At 46.8% G+C, this 22,388-nt stretch overlaps 1 protein-coding gene across 3 annotated transcripts in view; it reads right to left on the bottom strand.

Annotated features, from left to right (window-relative positions):
* Positions 1 to 22,388, bottom strand: part of LOC105284266 (LIM/homeobox protein Lhx5) — a 39,046-nt gene that overhangs the window by 14,948 nt on the left and 1,710 nt on the right. For 2 of the 3 annotated variants that reach the window (XM_020033251.2, XM_020033253.2), the window contains exon 2: positions 10,553 to 10,742. In XM_020033251.2, the coding sequence (XP_019888810.2) occupies positions 10,553 to 10,725 (173 nt within the window). In that variant the 5' untranslated portion in view covers positions 10,726 to 10,742. Of the gene's footprint in view, positions 1 to 10,552; positions 10,743 to 18,402; positions 18,487 to 22,388 lie in introns of those variants that run through there. The other variant, XM_020033252.2, reaches the window with a different exon arrangement.

Here is a 22,388-nt window from a genome sequence, read left to right as displayed (position 1 = left end):
ACCGCGTCTTGCGTGCAACCTGTAATTCGACATCGTCGCCATTTAACAGACGGATAGATCTGAAACGTGCGTGAAGCCATTGACGAATCAGTAATTATTCATCGCGCTCCGTCGCACCCAACAACTAACGCTAACGCAACGCTAACGTTGCGGCGGATTCTTTCTAAACCCGCGTACCCCGTTTTGCATACCATGAGCGTTCCATCGAGCGTTTCCCACCAGCACACGGCCTTTACCGCGTCTGAAATATTTTACGTCTCGCGGTTGACGTGCACCTCGCGAAAAGGAAGGAGAAAAAGCGAAAGAGAGAGGACAAAGAGGAAGAAAGAGATAGAGAGAAAGAAAAAGAGAGAAAGAGAGAGAGAGAGACAGTCGCGGACGGAAAACGCGCCGTGTATCTCAAAGAGGACGGCTCTCTCTTTCTCCTGTCTAGGTGGAGCTCGGCTGGTGCCCGCTCGCTGCACACGAGCGGTGAATATCAAAGGTTGCCTGCACGTGTCTGCAACATTGTACTCGCGTATTGCGCCGCGACTTGCCCACGTCGGGGCACCATCGTCCATCGCCTGGCGCGCGCACGAGCTCGCCGACTCTCTCCTCGTGGGCGAGATTGATCTTTCATAAAAGTACATCGGGAACGCGTCGACCGCGTTCATCACCTCTCGTAAAAATTTCTGCGAATAGCAACATGATGGTATGGAGCGAAAAGAGGGTAAATATAGGGTGCGGATAATGTCTTGCTCCAATAATCTATGCTGCGTGCTTTTTCAAAATTTCTCGACGGAATACGATTCGTCGAGAGTATAAGAGGGAAATGTGGGCAAAATCCTCGAAATATGCTTTCCTGCACGAACCGAGGGGAGTATTATTATAAATTATAGTATTTTTATATTATAGGTACGTTATTTTAAGATATAGATACGTTATTTTAAGATAATTGTTATCTTAAAATAGTAAAGTTGTAAATAATGAGAAACGCGAAACCGGCGATTGCCGTTATCGGCGCGCGACTGCAATTCTTGCGGCGTAAGTGCGCGGCACATTGTCCTCTGCAACAAACAATGATACGCAAAAAGTCACCGTTTATCATCGTGCGCGTTGCGTAATTTCTTTTTGCGTTGCATACGTTTTGCATCGGGTGATTGTTAATCATTAGTCGTTATATTAACATTAACATTTTAGAGATGCCGAAGAATAATTTTAGCATCGATGCCTGTTAATGCGACAGAATCATCAATGAAACAAACAAAAGACCCCGTTTGATTCATAGCAATGCGTTTGCAATAAACTGCCGATAAAGCAACCGTAAACTCTTATTACAGATGTTTTGTCAATTAAAGATTTATTTTTTTTATAGAAAGAAGTATTATCTCTTAAATCGGAATACTGGATACTTAATAAGAATCAAGCCTTCCTGCAATATTTTGTTATTTCGCTGCTCGCGGACGATTCGAGGGACCGCGATCGATTTCGATTGGTAGCGCTCACGATCCGATAACGAAATCAGGCAGCTTTATTGCGCAGTGGTGCCGCCCCTTATCGATCACAACGCGGGTCATTGGATCGCGTGATCGCGAGTACGGCTCGTCCTGTAATCATTGGCCGGCGCGCTCTTTCTCGCCGAAGCTATCCATCAAGCCGTCCGAACTGACGCCCGGTCGCGATCTCGCACGACGGAGGCACAGTTGCAGCAGAAGCTGACCCGAAAGCGACTCTCGGCGACGAGGATGGCGAGGAGACGAGGACGATGACGCATCATTACGTCCACAACTGGATCTAATTACAGGAATTATTTAATTGATCATAGTAATTAGCCGCGCCCTCGTGCCGACTTCTGCAGGTGCAGCTGCATCTGGAAGGTGCACCCCGAAGGCGCGCTCCCACCCCGAAACTCCAGTCTTTCCTCCGTTCCTGTAATTTTCTCTCTTTCTGCCAGAGGAAGAAGAAGACTGGTCCGTCTTCGTCGGGAAGGAGAAAAAAAACGAGAGAAATCCCAGAAGAAGAGAAGGCCGTAAAAATCATTAATAGAAAGGCTTACGTGGTCCCACGCGTCCCGTTGCGGGGAACGAAACCCGGGGGCGGGAAAGGGCAGCGGGGGGAGCATGGGAGGGCTCCCTTACGGAGGAGAGCGTAAAGAGCCACGACTGGAATTCCGGCGTGGAGCAAGAAATATAGGACAGGCGGGTCCGGACGGGAAAAAAGAAAGGGGGTGGGCCCGGGGCGCGATTTGCCACGGACCCGAAAGAGCGGGTGCGCGCGTGTATCCGTGTGATCCCGCGGACGCGCGCGGAACGGACGGGCGGACGGACGGATCCCATGGACACGCCACGGTCGATCCTGGGCCCGACGTTCGGGCCCAGAGCGCTCCTCGTTATTTGTCTCCCTCAGTGACGCAGGGAATTATTTCGACCGTGAAAGGGGTGCAGCAGGTGGACTGCGTCTCTCTGGGCTTCTCGAAGAACGAGAGTAAGACTCGATGGAAAAATCGTGCGACAACGAAGCAATTTAAATAAATTTTGAACATAAATGCACACTACCCCTTTGAAAAATAGTGGCAAATTGGCGAGGATTTCGGAGATCCTCGATTATATACGGGGAGGTACGCGTTATCCGAAAAAATGTGTTGCACGAGGCGAGGAGTTCTTGGCGAATCCCGATGGCGGAAACGCAATATCTCCGGTGTATCTCCCAGAGCGTGAGTGTTCCCCTTTTTTTCCTGCGACACAACCGCGTGAAGATTAGCTCTGTCGTGAACAAGCCGGTTTAACTGGCGGCGGCTCGGTGCAACGCGGAACCGAAAATAAACGGCGCAGCGCGGCCGAGCGTGCGCGGATAATCTTCTGCAAATACAACGCGCGCGGCGGAGAAATAAAAGCGCGTTCTCGCGCGCGGCGCGCATACATAACGCGGGACATTTCGCCGCACAGAGCGCCGCGGGCGCCGATATTTCAAGATACATTATTTCCCTCCCTCCCTCTTTCTCACTCTTTCTCCCTCGCAGGCCTTTTTTTCATTTTTATCTCTTCTTTTCCCCTTTTTTCCTCTTTAATCTCCCTTCGGCATACGACTATCTAACGTACGACAGCAACAGCAGCAGCAGCAGAGGGAAAGAGGAATCACCAGGGGGGACAGCGCGATATAAATTTGCTCGACAACGCGGAACAGACAAGTAACCCTTTCACGTGTAAAGTAAGATCCTTCCTCGCTCTCTCTCTCTTTCTTTCTTTCTCCCCTGCTTTTCCCTTCTCGTCCTCCCTTTTTTCCGAATTTTTATCCATGATCGCTTGAAACTTGTCTATACGCATTCTTCGTACGTTTCGACCATTCATTTTCATGTATTTCATAAATTTTTTTATTGGTATTATTAATAGGCAGTTTGTTCTCCTACTGCAAGGGTCATGTCACGCTTCTCAGTTACGTATTAATTTAGATACGCATGAATCTGATTAACCTTTATCAAACTTCTTTCGCGAGGGCGCGCGTTGTCGCCTTAAGTCTGGCTGCAAGACAAAGTCGCGCGTATGCAACTCTATTAAGTTGTCAGCTACGTTACTTGCACAATCTGTGATACTCTTTAGCGCGGATTTAACCCGAAGATGAAATAAATAATCTCTCTATCTATTTATATCTCATTATCCCAAGATGCTCACGTTTAATTCACTCGTTTAATCCGCTTATTATTACGCAATTTGCGGAATTACGTGGAGATTATTATCAACGCGCGAACGATTAGAATGATAATCACAAGCGAAAAAGTATCACTTTTATTATTGTGTTTTTATTATTTATTGTATGTTTAATATTTATACCGTTAATCATTAAATCACTCACTAGCTTCTCCGAACAAGAAGAGAAGCAAAAAGAGAGAGAGAGAGAGAGGAAGAGAGGACTCTCGGATACAGCGAAGGAGTTTAATACGCGCGCGGTTTCCTGGCGATTATGCCTTGACATCACTTCTGTGTTGTAATTCAGCGCGACGAGAGATATCTTTCCCGCCTCCCGTCTCCTCGATTTTCCGTCTCAGCTTCCCGCCGATATCGCGCGACGCGAGGAATCGTTCGCGGCACGAGCGTTGCCTAATTAGCGGAATCCAATTAGCGCGCGCGTGCACGTTCTTCCGAGCCGTGGTGTTTTCTTCGGGGAGCGTTTCCCGTAATCGTGGCCATGGGGTTCAAGGTAATGATTCGCCGTCGACGACGATGACACCTCCGCTTAAAGCGACCGCCGTTGAATTTTCGCCACGCTGAATTCGCGAGATGACTCGCGTGCCTGCTTATCGCGTGTCTCTTTTTCTCTTTCGGCGAACGCACCGGATATTAGTGCGTAAGATATCGGTGATAGTAAGCGCGATCGCACGTCACGGAACTCGCAGAACGGTTATCCTAACGTAGGCATGTAGCTACACGAATATTCCTAGAAAAAGGTGAAAAGTAAAATGGAAATGTGTATGTCGAGTAAAAATGCGCAATTTTCCCCCGGAAGAAAAATAATGACAAAAAAGCGCATCGAGAGTCGCATGCGGACGCTTCTTGCGCGTTACGCTTTCAAGAGAAAATAGGAAGGAAATGAATTAAGACGTGGAATATCTGCGACATTAAGGCATTCCGGAGTTGATTCGCCTTCGATCTGGGACATCGATACTTATTCCAGTTCGAGGAAAATTGAAAATTAATATAAGACGTATACAAAGCAAAAGAAACAAACAATTGCCGTGACAATATTAATTATAAATGGAAATGAAAATGGAGCAAGGATATCATTCAAAAGACACACGGAAATTCTCTGCTTACGCGCGTAAAGAGGCCCGGAATTCAAGATCTCTGCACGTCTCTACACAAAACGAGATGCGTCTCGTGTGTCTCGCTTTAACGTCGCGCGTAACGCGGTAATAAAAAGAGAAACAGAAGAAGCAGAAGAAAGGAGGACCTCTCTGCATAAAATTCCAGAGGCGGAGGCGATAAAGGGTCGCGTCCCGAATTTAGGCCATTCCTCTTTCGTGCCTTCTCGCCTTCGTATAATCGCTTTTTCCCTTTTTCCTCCTCTTCTTTTCTCACTCTCCACCGTTGCATCTTTCTCGGGACATAATCGCAGTAACGGATCGCCTTTAGCTTTATTATAGTCCTGTCAATTATATATCATTATTCCACCGTTTTTCAACCGGCTCGTTATCGCGGTATAGTAAACGGATTCGAACCATTGGTCCCTTTTGGCCCCTTTCTTCTCCTCTCCCTCTTTTTCTCTCTTTCCTTCTCTCTTCCTTTATCACAATTCTACTCGCATCGCCATGTCTGTTGCTAAACTCTATGCGATCCAGATTTCTAGTCGGTGCGACTAAAAATCCGAGGTTTTCATTCCTTTTTCTTCGTCTCATAAAAACGCGATCGGCCGATCAGGCGGGGCTCGCCAACATGACACTTTACAGCTGCTGAAACCGCTACAAGTTTTCCATAGGTTTACAACTAATAAATGCCAGTTCCCACCGCGTTACATTGGTATTTTTCCGACGATAATCTAACGTTTCACTTGTTGCGGCCATAATTCATCGCGGGTACGCACGTTCGCGAGGCTGCAGGAACACAATATCGAGAACAACTCAATTTTATTCGCGCGAATAATCATCGATCATTCCCCGGGCGACTTCTGCGAGCAAGCAGCGAGCGATTCTCGTTAATCGGGAACAAGAGGGGCCCCACGGGGTGACGCAAGACCTGGCAAAAAGCGTTCTCCTTAGGAGCACGAGCGCACGCATGTGTATGTACGGCGTGCACACATCGCGATGCTATTGCCGGACCTTCCTGGAAGGGAAACGGGGTCCGAGAGCTGCACCTTCTCTTGCCCTTGCCCTGCGTCTCGTCGACGTTCGCCCACCCTGCAACCGTGCCGGCCCCGTCACGCCCAACAAACTTCTCCTACGAATCGTAACGGGCGTCACGCCGCATTTATAATGTTTCCACGTTCGAGTTTCGATGGGTCCGCTGCCGCGGACTCATGGTGCCGAGACTCGAGTGGAAGGACAATGGGCCCTGCCACGGTGTCGGCGCCCTTTGCTCCGAAAAACCTCTCCCCGCGTGATCCTTCAATTATCCGAGAGCATCTCGGCGCCGGCAGGCGCAGTTTGATATCAACGAATAGAAAAAGAAAAAAATCAAATATCATCGAAAATCAGAGCGACTTTATCGTTCGTCCATCGCACTCGCGTGCACGGCGTTGCAAGATCGCGCAGAATTCGCACATGCAATTCGCGCGCGGTTGGAGAAGGAAACGGAGGAAAAAAAGAGAAAAAAGAAAAATGTGCGGATACCGCAAGCGTTGCGTCCCACCGCGTTATTTAGCACCCTCGTAAAGCACTAATCCCGCCTGCGCAATATTTCCGTCGGTTGCCACGGCGCCGTTACGTAAAGTAACTTCTCGTCCTCGAGGTGGACTGGACCAGCGACGAGAGTCGACGAGAGAACGCTTCTGATTCAGCCGACGTGGATCCGCGCGCGCGCATTGCTTCGTTAACACGGCAAAAAGAATATCTCTTAACTGCGAGCGGTACGTCGCGCAACATTGTAACGTGCGTAACGATCCGCGTAACGATCGAGGCGATCATCGGCAGTACGCTGATGATGGCGCCGATCGTCGGCTTATCAATGAATTATCAGCGCGAGGGGGCTTCGCGTGATTCCGTGTGCATTTTTGTCGCCGGCAAGCCGAGCTCGATTCCATCTAAACGAGAGCAACAACCTCGCATTAAGAGCTCGCTAATTAAAGAGCCAAGGTGGAACGCAGGCTCAACGAAACGCAGCGATATTCGAAAAACAACTGATTAAGGAGCTGAAAGGGGTGGGCTTAGCATTATACGCGTTTTAATTGCGTTAACGAAACTTCTCACGCTGAGGGATTGGCTAATTAAAGAGCTTAAGCGGAGCAACGATAACGAGAATCGAGCCGTGAGGGAAACCTCTCGGCGCGGACATCGTTATCTGGAATTTCGCGGACCGCGTATTGGCGCAATCGTAATCACCCCCTCTCTTTGGACGATCTAAAAATTAATTAAGAATTAACAATTAAGAGGAGAAGCATTAACGAGGCGCAGCAGCAGATCGAAATCGCGGATATCTTTGAAGCGGATTGTCTCGGCTTCGCGGCCCAACGATCCCGGCAGCCGATTGAACAACCAAAGTGAGGTACCGTTAACGAAGCGCGGTGATAAATCCACGATCGAGAGCTGAAAATCCACGAGTGGACGTAATTTAGCGCCTTCATAAACAGCCGACCGACTACCCGTGAGAGTGCTACAGGTAGGAATCGATAATCGGCGCGGGGCACCGCCGTCTCTTGCGCAACCTTGTAGTCGGCCGTTGAATTATTCATTCAATAATTTTCGGTGGCTGTCGGCGCAGTTAATCGTGGAATCGGCGAGCGGTCGATCGCGATCGCGCGTTCCCCAGCGACGCGCGTTCTCCTTTTCGTCCGCCTTTATCCGTGCGCGCGAGTCTCGAGTTCTCGTAGCCGCAAACGGTTGACACGCGGCGTCGGACCCCGCCGATAATGTTTTCATCAGCATTTTCGGCCGTTCGGGGTGGCGGACCGTATTTTAAGGCAATAATTTCCGCTGCGGTCGACGGCCCGGCTCGGCGGCGTCGAAACGGGGACATCGGCCTGTTTGATCCCCCGAAGGGGCCCTTTGGGGACCACGCCACGGGCTATTATCGACCTTTAAGGACCTTGCTGCGACTCGTACGGACAGAAGAGAGAAGGACCGGTTACCATAACCGCACCGTATAGCCGTCCGCGTTCCATCCGCGCCGGCAAGAGGACCTCCCGGAGGTGTCGTAGAATTCCCAAATGCGGCTTTGGGCCAGGCATATTTTTCCGTGCCGCGTCGCGACGTTACTTGTTCTTGGTCGGCCTGACTGTCGTGCCGGCAGTCTTCATTAAACAAACCCGATTCGATAATTCGCCGTCCCGTCCATCCCGGATTAGCGTCTCGCGAATGGACGATCAAATGCAATGGCAGAGGGAGAGAGAGAGAAAGAGAGAGGAAGAGAAAGAAAGCTCGTCGAATTAATTGACTAAAATTATGTGACGCTCTTGAGTGTTACTATGTGGAACCCTACGTGAAACCTAGAGCCCTTTTTCCGACTTCCGACCGAATATCGTCATCATCGGTTCCCGATCGTCGTCACGTCACGTTACGTTTATAGTTCAACCGCGATCCATGAATTATTATTAATTCCATGTTCCCCCCTGTTGATTGTCCGATTCTAATCTACAAATTGTGGAGCCGAGGAGATGCGGGACCGCGTTTATTAGCAAATCGACGTTGCGGGACGCAAATCGCGTGTCTCACATTGCGTCGTCCTTTCTTTCTCCCCCCGCCGCGGCATTCATCGACGACGGATGAATTTTTCATCGGGTCAGGATGCAAAGTAGCTGCCTCGTAAAGTATACAACACGTTCGTTATGCGCTCATGCGTTCGTGTCGGAGAGGAAGGGAGACCTCGCGCCCCCGCACCATTCCGGGGTACGGTCGACCCGGATTTACAAAGGGGATCGTTCATCACTTCCAGAAGTCGCGGGGAAAAAAAGCGAGCTCGGCTACTCTTATGGATCGCCCGTAGGAAATGCGAGCGACTTTGCTTGCAAACGCGCGCGCGATCCGTGCGGCTACCGCGAGCGGCGCGTCCGCCGCGAAATTGAATTCGCCACGGTGGCTGCACGGTGGCGAGATCGCCATTTTTCGCCTCGACTAGTCGATATGCTGATGCTCGTGCACCACCACCCACCTGGAGCGACGTGAATGCAGATCTACGGCGATGTCGCGAATAATGGGAACCGCGGGTTGCGGAGACGTCGCTTTTTTCCCTCCGATTGATCAACGTGAGAAAGTGACCGGGAAATGAATTGTATAGTTGATCGCGTTGCAATTTGCGGAGGCGTTTTAATTAGTTGGAATTGGAAAGGTCTCAAGGAATAAATTATGCTAATGATAATAATAGTAACAATGACATCAATAACGGCGGCGTTAACGAGTAATTAATCATCGGCGATGGAATGCATGCGATATCAATATTAAATTGCAACAATTTGCGACAATGTTTCGCCACCAATGTTACGCCGCCAATGTTACGAGCGTTATCGCGACGTGTAGTTTTGTGCGGATTAAAGACGCGCGTTCGCAACGATAACAGTATCCGCGATATAAAGTTGCAGTAACGGTGCAAGCGATTATCGCTTCGTTAATTTTACGGCGCGATACGTGGAGACGTACATAGGAAACGAGTGACCACCGAAAACGACGTCGACAATAATTCACTCTACGAGCGTCCGAATTAATCGCCGGCCGAGCTGCCGACTCGCTCAAATCACTTTTACGCGCGACGATCATTAATTCAAATCACCAAGATTGATCCGCTCCGACGCGCGTTTCTCAGTTGTGATTTTCGCATCATGAAACTGTCGCAAAAATTTCTTCAAAATTCTCTCGTTCCTTCAGCAACTCTCAAAATTCGCCGCAAATGTTTGCATACGAGGGGAAACGTAGAAACACGTTGCAGTTTGCGAGTCACGTGATCGATTTTCGAAATCGAGCCGAGAACGAAGAGACACCTGTCCCTCGCGGAAATAGAAAATGGCAAGAGCTGCCTTCCACTCGTCGCGAGAGCTCTCTTTTCTCGAAAACGTGCAAAAACACAGGACAGCCGTGCCCGCGTGATTCATCGTCGGCGGATCGCCGATGGCAGATGGTGCAGACGGCTCTCGGTTCCGCGGGAAAGGTGCCAAAGAGAGATGGAAGTCGCGACACCGCTCGATCGCGCGCAAACTTTCGTTCGTGCGAAAGTTCGGACGGTGATCGGGAAAAGCAACGTGTGCGTTTTCCGGGTTTCTCTCTCTTCCTTCCCTTCTCTCTCTCTCTCTCTTAATTTTTTACGACGTTATCATAAATATAGGCTACGCGCAAGTATCGGCATCTTGACATATACGCCCGGTCGTGTCGGTAGCGCGGTGAGAGGATACGATAGTCACGCAGTCGACGCATCCATATTCATCGACGCATACGTTCGTATGCAGATTGAGAAACGCGCAAGCTCTAATTATACGTATGTGCGCTGAATAAAAATAACGCTCGTCAATTTGCCGATGATAATAATTTACTGCTATGCGCCGATATAATCAATTAACCTTTCATAATTAATTGTCACAGACGATTTAGGTGCTCGTCGTAAAATGAGAGTGATGGCGGCGTTTTGAGAAACGTGGATTCAGAGGTGCAACTTTTACGTGGAGAGATTCTTCCATCAAGCGCCAGTCAAAAGTAAATAATTTAAACAATTTCCTTCTTCTCTTATCTATATCTATACTATAGTGATCTCAAACTGTTTTCATTGCGTGCATAAGCAGGCAATTTATTTTTGAATTTAGATAGTCACACGAAAAAGCCACTCGAGTTTACAGATACGAAGATCGTCCCAACTAACCCACACCTTTATTTTTCTTTGATAACTGACCGGCAACTCGCTGGTCTAATCTTTCCACGTGAGGAAATTACATAGATACAGACACATACCTGAAGAAGTCGTTCCTGCAGAAGAGCTTGGCCTCCCTGGAGAAGCATTTGTCCTGCAACGCGGCTCTGCAGTCGAAGCAGCGCACGCACTCGACGTGCCATGCACGGTCCAAAACGTTCAGCAGATACTGATCCATTATCGGTTTCTCGCATCCTGCACATGACAGGAGCATCGCCAGACCGCGTCTCCCTGTTGGATTTAAAAGAGAGCACACATTAGACATTGCCCTCAACTGATTGCGATTCGTGTCTTGCAACCTTTCCGCTTCAAAACTTCGTCTTTCGCGCTCTCTTGTTTAAGTAATTTAGAGTTACTGTTGTTTCCAAAAAGTTTCCAAAAAACAGTAGAACTTCCTCAAAAGCACTTGTTCTCCGATGTCGCACTGAACTTTTCAAACTTTCCTTCGTTAGCACAGTATCTAGAACTTGGAAAGCCCAACTACGCGTTGTATATAATACTAAGTCACTAACTGAATTTACACGATTCTATCTCTATTTCTTACATACTGACGCGAATGTAATGCACTGGCCGAATTGTCAGGAAGTATCTCGTTCTTTCGGAGACTCATTATTATTTAGGTAAAAAGAATGTGTTCGATTCATACGACTCTGGCGACCATGCGGGACACGAGGGACCGGAAGACTGTCTTGTGCCATTTGCTATGTGCCATTTAAAGTGGCTACTATGACAGAAACAGAGTCTTATGGAGAATTTACACTAACGTAACGCCATCTGAGATAAGAATATATATATTCTTTTATAACTCTAAGGTTGTCTGGAATGGCAGTAAGGGTTAGTTTCACTAAGGCCCATTTCTATCAATGTCGCTTAATTTTAACCGTAGTTTAACTCACTCTTCGTCTCTTTCTAAGGCAGGTAGTTAGAAAAGGACGAAAAGTGAGTTAAACTACGGTTAAAGTTAAAAGACAATGGTAGAAATGGGCCTAAGTCCGGTTAGGTGAACCGATGGTTACAATCAGTAAGGTGCCAACTAAATAGATACTAAAGACGTGAATTCTTGGGTTTTCTTGCCTTCTGTTAGGCGCCCTGCTGATTGTAACCACCGGTTCACTTAACCGGACCACCGGCTCACATTAAGCGGTAAGAAGTAAGAGTTCCCATTGGTCAGTTTTTGAAATAATCGATGTCGATTGGTCACTGCCATTGTAGACGACTCAGAAGAAAACGAAACGAATTGATCTAGATATTGAATTTTAGTTTTTGAAAACTAACCCTATCCTCAGGTGGTGTTAACCCTAGTGCAAATTTTAAAGAAATGTGTCCATTCTGTAGCGATTTCTGTGCGATTCTGTCATCGATATCTCGTTATCGATAGTTCTCGATATCATTAATTAGCGACAGCCAATGGCAAGGGCGATTTTCTTGAAGAAAAGCGTGACTTTCATAAATTGTCGCTAGTTAACGACGCCGAAAACTCGATAACGAGTTTGCACTACTGGTATAAAAGTCGACTGTCTGTCCAGCATAATTGTTAATCCCCTTATACCGCTATTATATTTTCGTTTTTCTTCATTTACATTTTTTCCATGCTTATGTTTATTTCATATTACGTTTAATCGACTGTTAGATGTATGTATCTTTTTCTGTTAAATTTTGCTAAAAAAATCCACATGGACTTTCTGGTCAGCCCAATGAAATAGTTAAAATTGTACTAGTATTGCGCTTGAGGGGATCGCTTCCAGAATGCAAAATAGATGCAACTTATTCGCTCACTCACTCCACTTTCTCTCCATCATCGATCGTTTTCCTTTAATTGAAAATAAAAAGACAAACGTAAGGCTCTCGGAGCTTCGATCTGCTGCGAAATATTCAATTAAGAGTTTGATGAAATATAGTAACGCGCGAGATTATTAACGGGGCGCAGAGCAGGCGAACGTGAACGTTATGTCATTGGTTCCGGGCAAAGCTGAAATTAATATTAATTCTGCACGCAATGGCGAACGTTACGCCGTAAATATGCACTCGTCGCTACGCAAGGCCGGCTTTACGCGATTTCAACATAATCGCGAATGCGCATCGCGATTCAGAACGACCGGCATTTTAATGCACGCCGACATTCTCGTCCGTTTTTTCTTTTTTCGAGCATGACTCGATCGCGCCGTCTCCTGGAATTGAAAAACGCTGGCAACATCGGACGGATAAAACGGTGTGCCGTAATATATGTTAAATTCTGCTTTTTCGCGGTTTATTTATTCGTAAACATTAATTTCCCTCCCGAGCTCGAAATCGCGCTCGGAAACGCGCGTCCCGAGCGATAATTATTACAACGGAAAACGCAATCGGAATTACGCGCGAAATTATCCGCAATGGGTCGAATTAAAATCACATGCAGGCGTAAAGCGAGCGCGTGGCGCTGATTTATCGAAAGAGGAAAAAGAAAAGGAAAAAAAGAATTTATTAATCGCGTTGCCAGCGCCGATTGGAGCGGTTCGGGGAGCCTTTCGAGCGTGGCGCGCGTTTTATTTGGAAAGAAGATTAAGTGCTTTGATTGTAAGAGCGCGCGTGCATAACGAGGCGTGCATTGTGCCGGGCTTTTTTGTATATTCGACGGTTAATCCGCCGTGCGATCCGGTTGACATAGTCGGCTGGCGGAAAAATACGACAATGCAACATAATCGCCGTGCTAATCACGTGAAGGGGCAGCTAATCCGATCTGCGGAAAAACTCCGCGTTCTTACGCTGATAAGATCAATGCCGAAAGTGACGTGTTTCTTTCGAGTTTTCTTTCGAGTTCCGGGGATTCTCTAATAAATTTTTCGCGCAGACGATCGCTCAAAGAAAACTTGCCGTGCACGCTGCTGCGTATTTCTTCTGCGAATTGCATTAACTCGGGGAACTTCAATTTTTTCCTTCTTCGGATAAATGCCACGAAGATTGAATATCTTTGTGCACAATCAAAAAACTTAAGTTAAAATATGTATTCTTTTTACATCAAAATTACACTGTACAAATATATTTCTTGAGGAATTTAGAAAATTAAACGTACTTTATTTTAATTTCTCGTCGACATATCTCGTGAATGCTCAATTTGAAGCTCAATTAGCATGGAATATATTTTTACAACTTAATTACAATTGAATCAACATTTATTGAAAATGAAACTTCAACGCGGCCAATGAAAGTTTTGCCAAACAAGTCTTTAAATTTATCAAGGGTACCCGCAAAGCGCGTGCGTTCGCTACCGCCGCCACCACCATGTGAGTATGTATCCATTCATTGTTAATATAACGGTAACGATTAAACATATCAAAAATTAGCAAGCGCTAATTGAGGTTTCAATTACCGGCGGGCATTGGTCGGCAATTTAAACGTGGCAACATTTGAACAACGTAAAACGTCGCGGATAAAATGTTGGCGTTTGTAAAATGTTTGTTTACAGTGGTCAGCTGAAAATTTATCGGCAGCGTCGGTAAGATCGCGATCGCCTGGCACAACGGCGTTCTCTCTTCCTAAGTTGCAATAAAACGGGAGAAAAGAAAAGTAATTCCGGGCGCGTCGCGCCAACGGGAGGGCACCAGTGACTATAAATCCTACGGCGGTTAAACAAAAAGTCCCGGATTATTGCATCGACGAATTTAACGATCGCACTTCGGCGTTTATAGTTGCGCAATCTTTCAGTCGGCTAATTTCGCGGCCGCTTTTTCGCGCGCCTTTCGCGGTCGTGCGCCCGGCGAATAATTATAATTCATCGTTAATTAACATCCGCGAACGAGACTGCTCTTTCTCGGTTTGCTTTCTCTCGTTCTCTTCTCTCTCAGTCCCACGATAGTTCTCCTCCGCACCTCCGTTATCCCTTTTCCTTTTCTTCCCTCCGTTCGCCCACTCGCCGTTTTTATCGCCATCGTTGAGACCCACGGAGTTCACCCTCTCTTCTTCCCTTTTTTTCCCCGCAGTTTCCGCCAATGGGCGGAGTCCCTCTGCCCTGGCTGCCAGGGTTGTCAACCTAGCAACCCTCCTCCCACCCTTAAGATCTGACCTTGCGCATCTCATCCCTCTCGCGGAAGGGCGAGAAAGGGCGAGGGTGGCGGCACACGGCAACGACGCAGCCCGCGATCGTTCGCAAGTTAACTTCGAGATCGTAAACTATTCCGTGTGTAATCGACTTGCGCGCCCCCCCCCCGCCCTGTGGTTTCGGAGTTAACCCTTAACTGATACAGCAAAAACGGGTCACCCCGGTGAGATGAGTTCGCGGGAATCTTAACCTCCCGAAAAAAGGACACAGGTATTTAAGAAGCACGAAATAAAATTTTGTAATCGTCGCCCTTAAAACTTTCCGACTCTAATTTGCTCCATATTTTCTTTCAAAGAGATTAAAACTGTTTAATATTAATGTGACACAATGAAAAAAAAGCATAAAATGAGTCATGGCAGTTTTATGAACTTGTTTGGCGCTTGTTTGTTTAATTTAATAAGCTTCTTTTTAACGCCTACCCGTAATCCAGTCATAATTTAAAAAAATATATTGTTAACGAAACGGTAGAAGCATGCAGTATATAGGAAAAATCGAGCAGTGACGTAGAGAGTTGACAAAAAATTATATGTTGCGTAAAAAAAAAAGTACCACTTTAATAGTTAAAGTTGAAATACCAGTTTCCCGATTAATGATACACATTCAGCCTACAATTAGCTCTTTAAATCGTAATAACGATCATAGTCGCCGTTTAACACGATTTTTGCGGGCAGATATTAAACACGTATTTAAGCAGTAAATTGTTATCTAATCGTCGATAACATAAATTAAGATTTAGGAACTAATATTGTGTATAAGTAGTACCATGGAATTCGAGCGATTAAGTCGTTATCGCATAACGACTTAAATGCTCGAATAGCAGTCTTAACGAACCTAAGACCCATACACGAGATGTTACACGTATTGATCGACGCCGAAAATAAGCTGCTTAAATGGCCGTCTTTAGCGCGGAGGTATTATTAAAAAATACTTTAATGTGTCGTTCTTAATTTCGCTTCGACACTTGACGTGCAAATCGACGGCAATTTACGCACATTTTAGTTTAAAATAAAAGTCTCGAGAATAATAATTACAAAAATTGTTCAGTCATTTGTGCATTATCATCGACTGCGAATTTTTAAGATTATTCTCGAAATATCTTTTCATTCATCTAAACGTTGAGATGTCCGTCACACATATGATCTTCTCACCCCAGAGAAACTCCCAAACACGTGATTCCTTTAGGCGGAAAAAAGTAGAGGCAGGAAAGACCTAGTTAGCCGAATCGCATAAACCAGATTAGGATTAGCCAGACGTGAGATGAAAACCCTGTTGATCCACCAACATCGGATTGCCTAATCCGATTTTTTTCGGCTAGATGTCATTGCTCGCGTCATGCCGAATCTTCTTCCGCACCGTCGGACGAAACTTCATTGAGATATCATCTTTATCATAAATACTTATGATAAGAATAATTATGACATAAGATAACGCTGTTAATTTAATATCGATAACTATTCCACGAAAACCTAAAGTCAAATGTTAATCAATATCGAGCGTTACAAAATATTGCTCATGTTTCATAATCTGAAATTAACGGAAGTAATCGCCGAGGAAATTTCTAAAGAAAAATCCGTAATACTTGTAAAACACTTTCGCTATATAATTTATACGTGGACTCTAATTAGACATAATTAAAAAATCAGAATGACGGAGTAGTTTCTATTTACACATTCGTCGGATTAAATCTGCCGATTGTCGAGCGATAATGGGATTTTTGACTAATTCATCGTATCCGAAACTAATGCCAAAGCAGCCCGAAATCACTCCGCGAACGTAATTTCAGACGCAATCGCGTTTGACGGTCGCGTGAACCCATGTTTATTCGACGGAGTAGGCGCAGCCCCACTCGCCCGGCACATACCCCGACATGCGCGTTCTCACCCTCGGGGTTGCAACGCGGAGGCGCGGAGGGGATGGAGCAGGAGAACGAATTTCAGCGAATTACCTTAATCAGTCTAAGATCGCCCACGTCAGGTGCATCCAGAGACACGGTAAAACTACCCCGTGGTGAAATTACTGTTTTCCATGCCGCGGAAGCCACGCCGGCGGCGGCTACAGCGGATCGATTTCGTCGACTTTGATGAATCAAGAAGAACCGGTGGCCATGTTGGTGGAAAAAAAAACAGAGACACGGAACACGGCCAGATAATTCCGAATAATTGGTAATTCGTTGACAAGTGTTCAAGAAACTCAAGAAATGTGAGATAAAAATATAGTCACGGTCATATTTTCTAGTCCTGGCATCAGTTTCATCAGTATTTTACACTGTGCGCGGATCAAATATTCGTGATAAACGCAAATTACTCGCGCAAGTATATATTAGGAATATATTCATGACATATATTACGAACATGCTGATAACTGTGAGAAAATCTATCAACAAAAATAATTGCAGCTCTGTTTTCCGTAACGAGCGGGTGTTTCCCATCGCCCGAGGTACCTACAGCTTTAAACTTAATTACGGTCCGATCGTGCTCACTTTTACCACGAAGTTTCTTACCACGCGCGTGTATATGTGTGATCCCAGCAACTGCTAAAGACACAAATAACTTTACGCGACACACAGAACTCTCTTACACTTTTCGCTTTCGCACATATGACGTACTTCCAGGCGGGATTTAAATACATTAACATACTTGAAAAAGTTTCCACGTACCCCGACGAACAACTTTCGCGCACGTTCAAAGACACTTTTCCCCGTCATCTCGATCCGCGCGATTGCGACGGGCAGCGAGCGGGAAAAAATGCGTCGCTCCTTCGAACGATAGCATAGATTTGCATGCATAACGACGCAGGGATTACATTCTCTATTGAGCGGTTCATTGACTCGTGATCTATCGTGCATGCAGCTTCTCACGCGTGACGTTTGTCGCAAAGAGAGAGAGAAAGAGGGATTCACGCCTTGCGCCGAGAGATTGATCGAAATGGCACGACGCTCTCGCGCGCGGCAACGCGCGAAAATCAACGGAAAAATCCTGCGCAAAAGTTTCGCATACAGCAACAGGTACTTCACAGCAACGTACCTTGCCGAGAACACTCGCGAAGAAATCAGCGACGCCCACATGAGAGGCGGCGTACAGCTAGAATGGAATACCGCGGCTCTAAAAGAAACCGCGTCCGATCTAGTCTATACCAAATCGGGAATCAGAGACAGCCTCAAACTTATTTTATATTCTAAATAATTATAAATAATTTTAAATGACCTCAATTTACATCCCTCTTGTAAATTACGAAAGTTGCGAAATGTTGTGCTCTTAATTATTATTATCTTGCTCTTTCCTCATTCAAGAAAAATTTTTTGGACAACTCGTGAAGATTGAAATCGATCGTCTACTTTGATGTTACGCGTTGCGAAGATGCCACGGTATCAACAAGGTTGATCTTGTCTCACGCGTCGCGCGTGATCCTGCACGGTTCTCCGGTGCATTAGGCATGACATCGGCGCAATGTTGCGTCTGATAGAATGCGTTACTTCGGGATTCATCCTATTTTACGCGAAGCCTCACTCTTGTACTTGTTACACGAATGATCGCAGCGATGCGTCTGTGCGTGAGGGATGTGGATGGACTACGAACAGCACAATTTAAATCACGGTCTGCTACATCGCGCGGACTTGTCACTTAACTCGTCTTCTTGCAATCGAACATTAACAACTTACACTAGCGATTCTAATTCTTCGAATCCAGCTCCAACAAGAGCGACGCGTACGTCGAGAGTATAAAAAGTAGTTGCACGCAGCAAGGCTCACAATTTTGGGCCCAAAACTTTAGCCGACTACCACTACGTAAATGAGTAACATATTCGCATGCTTCTTACCTATGTTACAAGCCTGGGTGACGGGCAGGGGTGCGCAGCAACGCCCGCCGAGGGCCGTGACCCTTATCCGGGGGGTTCCAACCCCCCCGGGGCCCCCTCCCCCGCCCCCGGCGCCCCCGTAGCCCTCCACCTCCCCAGCCGCGATCGCGGCCACCCCTGCCCCCACTCCCTCGCCGGGCCCGGGACCACCACCAGGCCCACCTACGACGGGCCCGTACCGGCCGAACCCCGAATCCAAGGGCCCCAGTGCACCCACTTTTACTGCGTTGTTATCCCAATGGCCGTTAAATCGCACTTCTCACACTTTCCCCCCCAAAATGTCAGTGATGCCAGTGTTCTTTCCTCTTCTCTGTTTCCTTCAACTTCCCCGTCGGCACTCACTACAAAATTCCCGAAGCCGGTCGTGTTCGTCTCGCGCTTGCTTGCACCCTTAGCCGCGACCTCCGCGACTCCTCGAACGACTCACCCCCGACGACGGGATTGCGCCCGTCCTCGAGCAGCGTGTGTTTCCGCTCAACTGTAGTCTTGAGAGCACGCCATCGTCCTCATCGTGATCTTAATTCCTGCACGCTTCGGGATTGGTCTGGGGATTCTGGAGGTTTTGCGGATTTTCAATGTCTGCCGTCTTCAACAATCGCCGAGTACAACACAAGTTTTCTCACGATCTTGCCTGGCGTACATGCGTCCCCCACAATGGCATGATTGGAGCCATATGATTGGAGGGTTGTCCTGTAAAAACGCGCGGACAATCCAGATCTCCTCTGGACCAGTTACTTCGTTTTGTTCAAGATCCCGCAAAATTGCAATCCCGGAGCTTTGTCTTCGCGACAGTTAACTCGTCTTTCGAATCGTTCCGGACTTGCTTCGAGGCAAGACTTTCTCATTCCGTATGACCGTACCGGCGATTCTATCCTGGAAATGAGAAAATAGCAGCGTTGTCTTCCGTCGCGTACGTTTCGCGCACTCCCGGTGTGATCCCGGGTGTCCGTCGTGGTGACTTCTGATCGGTGCGCAAGGCTGCTGGCCAATGACGCTCTCCTCTTCCTCTCTTTCTTTCTCTCTCTCTCGTTCTTTCGAGGGGGGACCGGAGATGCCGGCGCACGGCGCGATACGTCACGTCACGACAGTGGCGAAGCGAACACCGACGATGACGCGAGCGTGCTCGCCCTCGAGTTCGCCAGCCAACTGGCTGCACCTGCGGCGTCGACGAACGTCCCTTTCCCCCTCCTTTCCCTCTCGCTCTGCGTTAGTCCGGGAGTCGCGCAAGCTGACGCAAGACAGCTACGCCCATTGGCCACGACCACCGTGACTGACGCACCACGTTTGTGCTGGATTGGCTGGCGATGGTAGGTATGGGCGTAGCCAAGCCAGAGCGCCGCCAGACATGGCCGTAGAATGGCTGCGATGTGTTGCGTTCGCTTGCGAGAGGCGCTTCTGTCGTTGCTACTGCTACTTCTGCCGCCGTTGCTGCTGCCGCTGGCTGGCTGTGCTGGCTGGCTGGCTGGCGGCTGCTGCTGCTTGCTGCTGCTGCTGCTGCTGTTGTTCGAAATAGGCTGGTGGTGCTGCCGCCGTCGCCGTCACCGCCGCCGACGCCACCGTCGCAGCCGCCTGCTTCTCTTCGTCTCTGACACGCTATCGATCCCGCGGCGTCGCGGGAGACGAGAGGGTAGAGACTGCCTTGCGAAATGCCACAGGTTTCAAGGGAATCTTTACCTTTCGCGCCCGCGAAGTGTGTTCCATCTCCTCCTCCTCCCCTTTCCCTCCTCCTCGTCACTCTCTCTTCTCCTCTTCTTCTTCCATCTCCGCCCCGCACCCTCCGCGACACCACGCCGTTTCCACTTCGTCGTTCTATCTGCCTTTCTGCATCTACGTGCCTCTCTTTCCTTCTCTGTCTTTTGTCTGTCGAGTACCTGTTCCTCGTCTTCCACCATCGCACCCGATATCGTTCTTTCGCGTATGAACATCCATGAGCTAGCTGTCTCCGTCTCCTTCTCGTCTTCTATCGTCACTACTGAATCCTCCTTTTTCTCCTTTTTGTTCTCTGTTCCGTATACTTATTCCATCAGTCTATCTGCATCGCTTTTCGGGCGTCCTTCCATCTTTTCCGATATCGTCCTTTTCTTCGTGAACTGGACGAGCTTATCTATATTTGTTCGTTGTTGATTCCGATCTTGAAGTTCTTTCAATTCCTTTTCCATCCTTTGGGTCTCTACTACATTAACCTCTCTTCATCTCTTTTTAATAATTTTCTTTTCTTTATTCTTTAATAATTATTCACTTTAATCTCCTTCCTGTTCTCTTCTTTCTTCTATTTTTCAGAATCGCTTCTTTAGCCTCCTTTACCTATCGATTGTACCTTTGTTTCGTTTCACTTCTCTGACTGCCTCTTCTTTCATCTATTAATACGTATTTTTCGCTATTCTTCCTAATCCTTCCTTTACTTGTAACACTCTACATGTTCCTTCATTTTATTGTATTATCCTTTATGGATTTTTATTTTCCTATTTTCTATCTGTCTTCTGTCGTATTTTCTTTATTTTGGAACTTCAAAATTCCTCTATCCTTTCTTCATGAGATTTTTCCCCTTATTTATTCATTACCAGTATGAATGTGCACAACTGCTCCGATTCGCAAAATATAGCGCGTCGCAGGGGCCGAGTACCTAACTGACACGCGCTCCTTCCTATCGATTAAAGGATTCCACGTGCCATTAACCGACTGGCCGAATGCTGTTACTGCTGCTGCTGCTGCTGTTGCAGTGACAGTCTCCTTTCGCGACTTCCTGTCGCGCATCGATAAAGTCAAATCATATGAGTGAAAGTGTTTTTTAGTTCACAGAATTCATTAATTCACAATTCATTATCAAAAGTGAAACTTCTAATTCCTAATAGCTGTTTTAATAAATTAATCATTAAAGCTATATGGATCTTATTGTTACCCAACGAAGGTTTAATTTTCCTTGTTTGTAAGGTTAAACCTTTTACAAAAAGAAACATTTTATTTGTTAATATTTCTCTTAGTTATTACTTCTGTTTTGATTGCGAAAGCTGTTTAATTCTTAAGAGAAAGCAATTAGCAGGCCCGAAAAGTCAGGTCACAGACAGTTAACGCGAACTTCACGGGACACCCGGCATCACGGAAGATGCTTCACGCAAGATAGGAACACGCGAATCAGAGATAAACCGGACATCGCGTTCGCTTGCCCGCTCGTTTCGTTGGTCTTCTTAATCAGGACCTGCGCGACTTAATGGGCCCTTTCTCGTACGGCCGTAATTCGCCATAATTAGCTGTAAAGAAGTGGCTTCTATAAATTATATTGTTGCATCCGGTTAACCATTTCGATACGAAAGGCAATACTTATATATTATATGTCCGAAAAGCACTCATTAGTAACGCAAGAGTTCGAATAACAGAGATCGGTCTACAATCTGCTAATCTACAATCTGTTAATTTTCTTCTTACACGTCGATATTTAATAGTTAATTGCGATTCATTTCGAACAAATGCGAGAATAAAATCTCATCAAGGAAAAAATGATCTCAAACGACCATTTTACTTATGTATCTCGTATAGTATTAATTAATTGTAAAATTCTCGTAAAACACTCGTCTTAAGTATCACTTTTATCGCATAATTTAATATAATGACGCGTTTATATTCCCTCAGTCCCTAAGAAGCACACGCGTGTGGATCCACCGGGTAACGATTGTTCCGCGCTCTTGTGCTGCCGTAACGAAAAGATTAAGCTTATTACGAGGGTCGAGGGTGGCTGACGACCGAAAAGCTAATTCCAGATTATTACGGCCTCCCGTGAAAGATCACCCACCGGTTAGAGGTATCAGTTCATAACGGTGAGACACAAACGTCATCGTCGCTCGTCACGTTGATGTCTTTTTGCTCCACCGGAAGCTACCGGTGATGTCAATCAGGGACATCACGAGCTCGCTTGCCCTGAATAGCCAATCAGGACTAGGAAGGTAATAAAA

The sequence above is a fragment of the Ooceraea biroi genome, chromosome 12 (genome assembly GCF_003672135.1).
Source record: "Ooceraea biroi isolate clonal line C1 chromosome 12, Obir_v5.4, whole genome shotgun sequence".
In the NCBI taxonomy this organism is placed as follows: Eukaryota; Metazoa; Arthropoda; class Insecta; order Hymenoptera; family Formicidae; genus Ooceraea; species Ooceraea biroi.
The sequence above is the reverse complement of the archived record's forward strand: the minus strand, read 5'-3'. Positions and strand labels throughout refer to the sequence as shown.